This window comes from Eumetopias jubatus, unplaced genomic scaffold (genome assembly GCF_037043125.1).
Source record: "Eumetopias jubatus isolate StellerSeaLion01/CBP00866 unplaced genomic scaffold, mEumJub1_p1.0 scaffold_17, whole genome shotgun sequence".
NCBI classification, from domain to species: domain Eukaryota; kingdom Metazoa; phylum Chordata; class Mammalia; order Carnivora; family Otariidae; genus Eumetopias; species Eumetopias jubatus.
This window is the reverse complement of record NW_028274823.1, coordinates 40,455,998-40,466,416: the sequence shown is the minus strand read 5'-3', so window position 1 is coordinate 40,466,416 and position 10,419 is coordinate 40,455,998. Positions and strand designations below refer to the sequence as shown.

The 10,419-nt window shown below is 53.7% G+C and overlaps 1 protein-coding gene across 1 annotated transcript in view; it reads right to left on the bottom strand.

The window, feature by feature from the left end:
- Nucleotides 1-932: 932 nt before the first annotated feature.
- The window catches only part of ALOX5 (arachidonate 5-lipoxygenase), a 72,082-nt gene continuing 62,595 nt past the window's right edge, over nucleotides 933-10,419 (bottom strand). The window contains exons 8-14 of the mRNA XM_028098603.2: nucleotides 6,513-6,716; nucleotides 5,704-5,790; nucleotides 4,064-4,242; nucleotides 3,622-3,743; nucleotides 3,126-3,226; nucleotides 2,602-2,772; nucleotides 933-1,645 (exon numbers count right to left, since the gene is read on the bottom strand). Of these exons, the coding sequence (XP_027954404.1) occupies nucleotides 1,466-1,645; nucleotides 2,602-2,772; nucleotides 3,126-3,226; nucleotides 3,622-3,743; nucleotides 4,064-4,242; nucleotides 5,704-5,790; nucleotides 6,513-6,716 (1,044 nt within the window). The 3' untranslated portion in view covers nucleotides 933-1,465. The remainder of the gene's footprint in view (nucleotides 1,646-2,601; nucleotides 2,773-3,125; nucleotides 3,227-3,621; nucleotides 3,744-4,063; nucleotides 4,243-5,703; nucleotides 5,791-6,512; nucleotides 6,717-10,419) is intronic.

Here is a 10,419-nt window from a genome sequence, read left to right as displayed (position 1 = left end):
CTGCTCCTCTTCCTGCCTTTGCTCACAAGGCCTTGCAGGCTCTAAAGGTTGGTACATTGTCCCTCACAGGGACACGGAACTGCGTGAGTGCCTTTACCATGACCATAGGATTATGGAGTCCACCACCACGGTCACTTATAAGTGTGGGCAGTTCTCAGAGGGAGGGTCGGGAGTCTGGGCCAGTAAGTGTCCAGGCCTCGCTCTCTCTGGTACCTGTCCCAATGGTCAAGTCTCCTCAGAGGGGCTTTTGGTTTCAGGAGCCTTCTCCTGCGTGCCTTCTCCCATGCTGTATTGGCCCTAGCAGAAGCCTTTTACTTAGACACTGAGATTCTGGCCTGGCACACTGGGTGCACCTTCCAGAAATTCTGGAGACCCTGCTGATCCGATTCTGAAGCCAGGGGCTAGGGGTATAGGTTAGGTAGGTGTGTAGGAGGACACAATGGATCGCCATGCCCAAAGCTCAGGACTGGCTCTGCTTCTTGGGTGTGGGGAAAGAAATGCATTTTAAAAGTCATTTTAAGTCCTCTCTTGTTGGAGAAAACAGCCCGCAGCTCCCAGGATAGTGCTTAGAACCTGTCAGGTGCTTTGCAGGAGGAAAATGAGGGAGCAGCAGGCTAATGCCTTGTGCCAGCCCTGGGCACACAAGTAAGGTGAGTTCCTGTCCTGCAGGGGCTCTGGGTCTAAGGGAGAGACCATGTGGGAAGATAACAGAGGTTTGGACAAAGCCCGGGGAGGGGGAGCGGGTGGGAGAGATGAGAATCAAAGATGCCTCCCCAGGGTGGACGATATTTGGGATGTGTTCTGAAGATAAAGTAGCTTTCTGAGTAACAAAGAGGGAAAACCACCTCTATCTAGTGTGTGTGTGTAGCTTTTGTGGGGAGGGGGGATGTGAGCTGTTTGGGGTGATGGGAACATAACACATGGATGGAGACTTGTTTTAAATGCACTCCTTTATTTTTATGACAACCAATTCATTCATTCCACAAGGATTTATTTGGGCACTTACTATGTGCAAGAAATTAGACGAAGCATAAACAGAAAATAATCATTCCATGCCTCTCAACAAGAACAAACATCTATCAGTTGTCCTGACTTCTTGTTCCTGCCTGGTGTGGAAGCACTGAGCGAGGCATAGGGCAGGAAGCAACATCGTCCTGCTCTGTGTAGGACGGGTCCCTGCAGTGTACCCACTTGGATCAAAGTATGGGATTCACTAAAGATTGAGGAACAGACTGGAAAATGCACTGAAGCTGAGGCATAACATAGCCCAACCTGGGCAGCCTTTGGTTTGAAGCCAGTCAGCCTGGGGCCTGAGGAACCGAGGCAGCCTCAGGAGAGCAAGCTGCCAGGAGGTCCTGCCCTGGGGCCCCTGTGAGCCAATCCGCCTGGGCAGCCTGGAGTCTGGGTGCTGAGCCTGCCCGCGAGCAGCTGACTGTGTGCACGTGAGACTGGCTCAGGTGGCGACTTAGATGGCCACGCTGTTGGGAATCCGGTCTGGGGACAAGTAGTAATATGGCAGCTTCTTGTTCTTGTTGCGCTCAGCAATCACGCTGACGATGGTGTCAAGGTTCTTGCGGAATCGGGCCATGGCCTCTTTTACAGGCTTCTCGATGAAATGCTCTTCTGGGTACATGCCCAGGAATAGCTAAGGGCCCGGACACAGACGGACAGGTTAATCTTTGCCGAGGTGATGTAAACTGACAGGCCTGTCTCACCCCCAGAGACCATCCCTTGGGAAGTGAGCGAGGGAGCATGTGCTCATTTCCCCCTTTCCACCCCCTGCTGAGAAGACCCCAAGAATGCCCCTCGTCTGGGGCCTCAGATAAATGGGAGCAATAGCTGCCCTGCCGCGTGTGATGGTGCAGGTGAAGGGGGTCCCACTGGGCCCCGTCCTCTGCTGCACTCCTGCCTTCCCGTCTGGGCTCCGGGGGCCAGCGCTAGCCTCCCCAGCCCGGGACAGCCACGGCCACACTCACACAGCTGCCTGCAAGTTAAAACTAGATCTATCTTTTTAAAAATTATTGGATTGTTAAAATTGGCAGGTTTCATACCCAGGGCTGGAAAGGGTGGGATTTGGGATTAGTTTGTGGAGGACAGATCAGTCTCAACATTCTCTGACCCAGAAATTCCTCTACTAGGAGCATGTCATCTGGCCCTACTGAACACATGTGCAAAGACACATATACAAAGATGTTAGTGAGGGGCCCACACATTAGCAGAGTCCCCAGAGCAACCTCAGTGCCCCCTAAAATGCCCACAAGTCTGGGGCTGGCTGAACTGGTAGTCATTCTGTGTGACACTGAGCTAATGCCATGGTGTTGTGCCTGAGATACTGAGATACCCAGCTTTGACATTAGGTTCATTAGGTAGTCACTGGTGGTGCAGAGTCCCTGTGCTCTCCTGTCCGCCCCCCCCCCCAACCCCGAGCTCCATCCAGGCACAGGCCTGGGACCTCCTGGGCACCCCCAGCCTCAGAAGTCAGGATTCCCGGAGAGCAGGTGTCCAACCTAAGCCCTTAATCACAAAGTCCTGAGATGGAAGAATGGGTTAAATCCAGGTGACCTGCCCCCCTAGAGGGGGCAGAACGTCTCCCCTGCTCACCTCATTTTCTTGGAACTGGCTTAGTGCCCACACTGCGCCCAGATGCCAGCAGGAGCGGCCACGGTCTGGCAGCGTATCCACGATCTGCTCGATGGTGACCACACCCTTGGCTGTTGGTGGGGGGGCCCGCATGGTTGGGGGGGCATTGGGGATCCAGGAGCACCAGTCATACTGCAGGGACAGCCACAGGCATGGGTGGGCACCTCCTCAGCCAGCTGCCACCCACCCGCAGCAGGCCATGCCCGTACCTGCCCCACAGACCGAGCACCCGCCCCGATGCCTCCCACCCTCCTTCCCATCACCTCCTGCTCCAGCAGGGCCGGTCCACAGGCCCCCTCTCTGGCTGGTGCCCTTGGCTTAGTGAGCAAAATACACTCAGGGAACACCCAGTTTCTGGCCCCGAGGCTGCCTGAGACCAGCCCCAGAAGACTAGAAAGAGGGGTGGCACTGTCTGGGCCCATAAGCAGCAGTCAAGGTGACTATGGCGATTTCCTGCCCAGAGGACCGACCCTGCCTTTGCCCACCTGGCCAAAGTTCACCGCTGCATGCTGGGCTGAGGCTGTGAAGATCACTACTGTTAGGTACTCCGACAGCTTCTCTCTGGTCTTGATGGACTTGGGGAAACCTAGGGCAGAGCCAGGGACTGGCTGAGGCCCTGACCCCGGAGGTGGGGGGGGCGCAGTGGACCGATGACCCACAGGCACCCTCCCTCTGACCCTCCCCCCGTCCCTGAGTTCCCCCACACAAGGGCTTGGGCGGCCCAGGCATGTGTAAGACACTAGGAGGGGACAGCAGCTTGGCCCAGTGTTCCTGATGTTTCTGACCCTGGTTCTCAGTGGCTGCAGAAAGTCCCTGAGGTGTTCCCATGAGACATACTGGTGAGCAGGGATCCCCTGGGGGCTCTGGCCCCAGCACCAGGCACTAAGGTAGACGCCATGGGCCAGCGCTGTCCCAGGAAAGTCAGAGGTGCAGGGAAGAGCAGAAGAGACGGCCAGGAGGAGAGCCGGAGGGGGTCTGTACCTGAGGTCTTCTTGCCCCGCATGCCGTACACATACACATCCTTCACGAAGTCCTGCAGCTCCTGGTCCTCTACCACCACCTGGTCACTCTTGTAGTAGATGCCTACCACCTCGGCCGTGAACCTGGCTCAGGAGGAGGGGCCCAGCTAGGAGCGGGTGACCTGGCCAGGGTTTGCAGAGCCGGGCCCCTGAGCCCCAGGGCAGAGCTCCAGTGGTGACCCTGTGACTTACTCCTTAATGTCCAGACTCGGGTCATTCACCCCCACTCCCACCCACATACCTTCCTCTCTCTCTCTGGGCCCTGACAATGGAGCCATGCCGTGGCCCACTGAGTCAGTGGTCCAGGCCCCTGGCCCAGCCTGTCAATACCCTGGTCCTCTCCTCCTCCAGGAGCTCTTCTCATTCTGCACAGAGCAGGTCCCACGACCCCAGCGGGCACTCACGTCTTGATGGCCTCCCACACCAGGAGCCCGTCGTCCCGGTAGAAGTAGTGGGGAATGTCCTCTGTGCTGTCCATTCCCCGAGCTTTGATGGCTTCAGGGAAGCACAGGGAGGTGTAGGTCAGGTCCTGCATGGCCCTCTGCACCATCTGCACGTGCCCACCGCCCCCTGTGGCGTTGGCCTTGAGTTGGGGGGGAGAGAGCACCGTGAGCTGAGGCTGGCCACCCCTCGCCAGCCTTCTCACCCAGAGCTCACCATGAGAAACTGTGAAAGGACACTGCGGGGGGCCGGGCTTGCGGATGGGCAAGCCCATGTCCCGGGGGTTTAGGAGGTGGAGTAGGAGGGATGCTTAATTCTGAGAATACCCAGGGCAGCCCAGTGAGGAGGTCAGAGAGGCCCGATCTAATAATGCAGGGGATTGCAGTGGAGGGTGTGTGTGCAGGGACTGGGGCGGCGGCAGGAGGGTGGGTGCTTATTCTGAGCCCAGGCTGCCTGGAGCGCCAGCACTGCTCTCGGTCACCTGAGTTTTGGGCTCAAGAAAGGGGCGGATACCAGCCCCCAGGACCACACACACAACTCTTTGGAGGGCTGTGTTTGCTTAGGTGAGGGCTGGAGAGATGCACAAGGAGGGATCCTGGTCCTCATCCCAGCACACATGGTGGCTGAGCAGTCAGGCCACTGCAGAACCTTTAAAGGAGGACTTGGGTACTGGGGTGCCACACGTCGGTCCACAGGGCCGTATGACCCAAGCGGGAGTGATGGGAGCTGCTCCCTGGACTTTCTGCTTGGATGGGAGTGGACGGTCGCCGTGTGGGAACACGAGCCTGGAGCTCCCTGTGATGAGGACCCACTGCCCCCTCCCACAGGGGAGAGCCTGTCTGCAGAGCCCGACTGGGACAATGGGGCCCACACAGTTTAAAGAGTGGAGGAGTGCCAGCCAGTGTCTCTGTCCCCTGGGGCCATTATTTGAGCCCCTGGGTCCATTTTGGGAGGAGTTGGGAGCCCCCTCTATTATGTCCAGGGTTTTGAGATAATACACTTCTTTTCCAGCTTCAGCCGGTTTGACTTGGGTTTTGTCATTTGCAACCCAAATGGGGGCTCAGCCTCACTGATGAGCTGGCTGCCTCACTAAGGGGAGGTGGGAGAGGAAGAAGGGTGGGGAGAGGGCCGCTGGGAGGGTCCAGGTTTGGTAAAGCCGCAGGGGGTCGGAACGGGCAAGGTGCTGCCTGAGAGAACGTGAGGGACAGGTAGGGCTTAGGCCCAGCTGAGGGGAGGGCGGGGTGGGAGCATTGGCCCAGGAGCGCCGAGGGCGGGAGGTGGTGCTGCGTGAGATCTACAGCCACAGGCCAGAGGATGGGGAGAGAGCGGGACGAGGCTACAGGGCAACACAGGCCCCGCGAAGAAGTGCTGAGAAGCAGGCAGTGCACTCGGGAGGGGCGGGGTCACGGGTGGGGAAGGGGCCAGAGCTTGGCCAGAGGACCTGGGGAGCCTCCAGTCCGAGCGCCTCCAGCCTCCCACCCGTCCCAGGCACGCACCCACCACCCTAGTGCCTAGGGGCCTTGCTCCTGAGAGGACACCTGGCCTGGGGGGTGGAGGTTTGGAGCAGTGGGGCCCTGCACAGAGCTGGATGGGAGGTGCCCACCTTGTCAAAGAGGCCGTACTCGCAGATGAGCTGCTCGCGGGCCTTGGTGTTGATGGCGATCGTGAACCGCACGTGTGCCACCAGAAGCTGTGTGAGGGGGAAGCAGGAGAAGGCCTCAAAGAAGGCCTGGCTGGGCCTCCCGACCAGGTCTCCACCCCCCCCCAACGTGCCCCCAGAGACCCCCAGCGCCCCACACCCCAGTCCACTGAGGAGGGGTGATGCGAGTGCTGAGGGAGGAAGTGCAGGTCAGGGGAGCTGCTGGGGCCTGGGGACCTCAGCTTCAACGCTTAGTGACGTGAAGATGAAGATGATAATAGGCAGCACTTGCATAGAGCTGAACTATGTGCTAGGTACTGTTTTCAACTCTCTGCATTTGTTAACTGTTTTGGTTCTGCCAATAATCCTATGAGGCAGGTGTACTCTTGGCTCCCTGCTGCACAGATAGGGGAACAGGCCGAGAGAGGTGTCTTGAGCCTGCATCACCCCAGCGGTCAGTGCCAGGAGGATTCAGGAAGAGAGAAGGGCAGTGATGGTGGCGCCTGGGATCAGACAAGATCACACTGACCTCGTTTGCCTCTTCAAACTCTGCTCCCAGGCCAGCCAGGGCCCATGTCAGGCCCAGGCCTCATGTCCTCAGGGACCCACAGGCTCAGAGCTGTAGTACCACCCCTGGGCATCTCTCCAAGGGCCCGTCTCTGCTGGCTACTCCCGGACCCAGCCCTGTGGGGGTGCCAGTGCCCCGCCTCCCTCCCTCCGCCCCCCATATGCCAGTGCCCTCCTCCACCGGCTGAGGCAGTAGCTTGCTGTACCTTGAAAATGGGGTGCACGGCGGGCAGCTGGCGGTACAGGGCAATGCCAAAAACCTCAGATACCAGGTGTGTGCGCAGAAGGTGGGTGATGGTCTGGTGGATGTGGAAGTCACTGGAGCGCACCCAGATTTTGGCCAGAAGCCAGTCATATTTTGCATCCGAAGGGAGAAAAATCGGGTTTTCATCTCCTGGGATTTGGTTGAGCTAATACAATGGAGAAAGAAAATACGTGGCAATATTTTGTTCTGTATAGCTATAGGAGAGCCTGGCCTCTTAGGAAATTCCAGAAGAATCCAAATTTCTTAAACAGTGGTCTTTGAGTCATGAGAGGATCGTGGAGGAGGGCAGAGGGCCCAGGGTTTGCATTTCCCACCCCAGGGACAACATGTACTGGCTGTAGGATGCTGGACACCTTACTGAGCCTCTCTGAGCTCTGGTCCACCACCTGTCACACTCTTTACTTACCTCCCGGAGTGAAGGCAAGTGACTAAGATGGCCCAAAAACACCAGCAAGGAGCAGGTCAGGTGCTTACAGCATGTTACTCTGCTCTTCTACTGCCCCCATCTTTCTCACCTCCTTTGCCCACTTGCTCCCTCCTGGGTTCTGCCCACTGCTCCGACTACTGCTTTTCCATGTCCCAGATGTTACTTTCCTCTGTTCTTCCCTTAAATGTTGCTGTCCCCAGGCGCCAGCTGGTTCACCTGACTTCCCTTCTTGCCCTTGACTAGCTCCTCCAGTTCCCAGGGCTCTAGGATCCTCAGGATGCAATGGCCTAGGTCCCTGTCATTTGAGCCCAGACCTGTAGCCAGTTGCCTCCTGTCAGAGAGACCAGGCTTGCCTTCCCCTTTCCAGTTTCAACTCCACACTGAAGCCAACGTGACTTTTTTATTTCTAAAATGCAATTCACATTATGTCAATCTCCTCCTTAAAACCAGTCACCTCTTAGGGAGGAGCAAGATGGTGGAGGAGTAGGAGACCTGGACTTCATCTGGTCCCAGGAATTTGGCTAGATAGGGATCAAACCATTCTGAACACCTACGAACTCAACAGGAGATCGAAGAAAAGAAAAGCAGCAACTCTCTGAACAGAAAGGCAACCATTTTCTGGAAGGTAGGATGTGCGGAGAAGTGAATCCAAGGTGATACTCGGGAGGATAGACGGCGGGGGAGGGGCCTCCGTCGGCCGCTTCTGGCAAGTGATAGAGCCGCGGAGCACAAAATTGGAACTTTTAGAAGTCGGCTCCGCTGAGGGACGTCACTCCAGTGGCTAAGCGGGGGGTGGAATCCTCACGGGACAGTGTGGACTCAGGACCCTCGGGGTCACAGAAAGACCGGGGGTGCCTGAGTGCGGCAGAGCTCCCAGGTATCGGAGCGGGGAAGCTGGCTGCAGAGACAGAGCCGAGGCACGGGCTCTCAGCTCGGGGTGGCCATAAACCGTGATCCGCGGCCCAGTCACGCCACTGCTCCTGCAGCAGGGACCCAACAAGTGGCAGAGCCGGGGAGACTCCCCTTCCTCCCCCAGGAGGAGCAGCGCGGGAGCGCACCGCAGGGATCTGCTGGGTTTGGAGACTCCACGCGGGGTCGGGTGCCAGAGATAGAAAGGCCAGTCACAGGCCGGGTGAGCACGGAGTGCAGCCGGAGACCGGGGACAAGGGAGTGACTGCTTTTCTCTGGGGGTGCACTGAGGAGCGGGGCCCCGAGTTCTCGGCTCCTCCGGGGTGGAGATTGGGAGGCCGTCATTTTCACTCATGTCCTTCAAAGCTGTATGGAAAGCTTGCAGGGAACAAAATCTACAGAGAGCAAACCCTAGCAGATTACTTAGCCCGGACCCGGCAAAGGCGGGACAATTCCTCCTCTGGCAAAGACATTTGGGAAACACGGCCGCAGGCCCCTCCCCCAGAAGATCAGCAAGAACAGCCAGCCAAGATCAAGTTTATCGATCAGTAAGAATGGCAGAACTCCAGCACTAGGGGAATACAGCACATAGAATTCATGGCTTTTCCCCCATGATTCTTTAGTCTTTCAAAGTTAATTTTTAAAATTTTTTTCTTTTTCTATTTTTTAAAAAATTTTCTTCTTCACTTTTTCAGCCAACATCTTATCAATTCCTTTTTTAAAATCTTTTTTAATTTTCATTTTTACAGTCATTTCTATCCTTTCATTGTATTTAACCTTATTTTTTTGTGTGTATATAAGTTACATATATATGTATGTATATATATATGTGTGTGTGTGTGTGTGTGTGTGTGTGTGTGTGTGTGTATGCTTTTCTTTCTTTAAAATTTTGGGATACAGTTTCTTCAAACAGACCAAAATATACCGTAAATCTAGTGTATGGCTTTGTTCTAGTCTCCCGCCTGGTCACATTCTCACCCCCCGCTTTTTAAAAAATTTTTTCAACCAACTTCTTATCAATTCTTTTAAAATCTGTTTTAATTTTCATCTTTAGAGTCATATTCCATCCGTTCATCATGTTTACCTTTATTTTTGTATATATATGTTTTTCTTTCTTTAAAATTGTGGGAGGCAGTTTTTTCTAACAGACCAAAATACAGCCAAAATCTAGTGTGGCTCTGTTCTATTTACCAGCCTGATCATATTTTTTTTTTCCTTTCTTTTCTCCCTGGTTTCGGGTCTCTTCTGATTTGGGTAGTGTATATTTTTCTGGGGTCGTTGTTACCCTGTTAGCATTTTGTTCTCTCATTCATCTCTTCTCTGGACAAAAGGACAAGATGGAAAAACTCACCTCAACAAAAAGAACAAGAGGCAGTACCGACTGCCAGGGACCTAATCAATATGGACATTAGTAAGATGTCAGAACTAGAGTTCAGAACGACGATTTTAAAGATACTAGCTGGACTTGAAAAAAGCATGGAAGATACTAGAGAATCCCTTTCTAGAGAAATAAAAGAACTAAAACTAACCAAGTCAAAATCAAAAAGGCTATTAATGAGGTGCAATAAAAAATGGAGGTTCTAACTGCTAGGATAAATGAGGCAGAAGAGACAATTAGTAATATAGAAGACCAACTGATAGAGAATAAAGAAGCTGAGAAAAAGAGAGATAAACAACTACTGGATCACGAAGGGCAGTATTTGAGAAATAAGCGATACCATAAGACAAAACAACATTAGAATAATTGGGATCCCAGAAGAAGAAAGAGAGAGAGGGGCAGAAGGTATACTGGAGCAAATTATAGCAGAGACCGTCCCTAATTTGGGGAAGGAAACAGGCATCAAAATCCAGGAGGCACAGAGAACCCCTCTGAAAATCAATAAAAATAGGTCAACATCCCAACATCTAAGAGTAAAACTTACAAGTCTCAGAGATAAGAGAAAATCCTGAAAGCAGCTGGGGACAAGAGGTCTGTAACCTACAACTGTAGAAACATTAGATTGGCAGCAGACCTATCCACAGAAACCAGGCAGGCCAGAAAGGACTGGCATGATATCTTCAGAGCACTAAACGAGAAAAATATGCAGCCAAGAATACTATATCCAGCTAGGCTGTCATTGAAAATAGAAGGAGAGATAAAAAGCTTCTAGGACAAACAAAACCTAAAGGAATTTGCAAACACGAAACCAGCCCTCCAAGAAATATTGAAAGGGGTCCTCTAAGCAAAGAGAGAGCCTAAAAGTAACACAGACCAGAAAGGAACAGAAACAATATACAGTAACAGTCACCTTACAGGCAATACAATGGCACTAAATTCATATCTTTCAATAGTTACCCCAAATGTCAATGGGCTAAATGCCCCAATCAAGAGACACAGGCTATCAGATTGGATAAAAAAACAAGACCCATTGATATCCTGTCTGCAAGAGACTCATTTTAGACCCAAAGGCATCTCCAGATTGAAAGTGACAATGGTGGAAAACGATTTACCATGCTAATGGACACCAAAAGA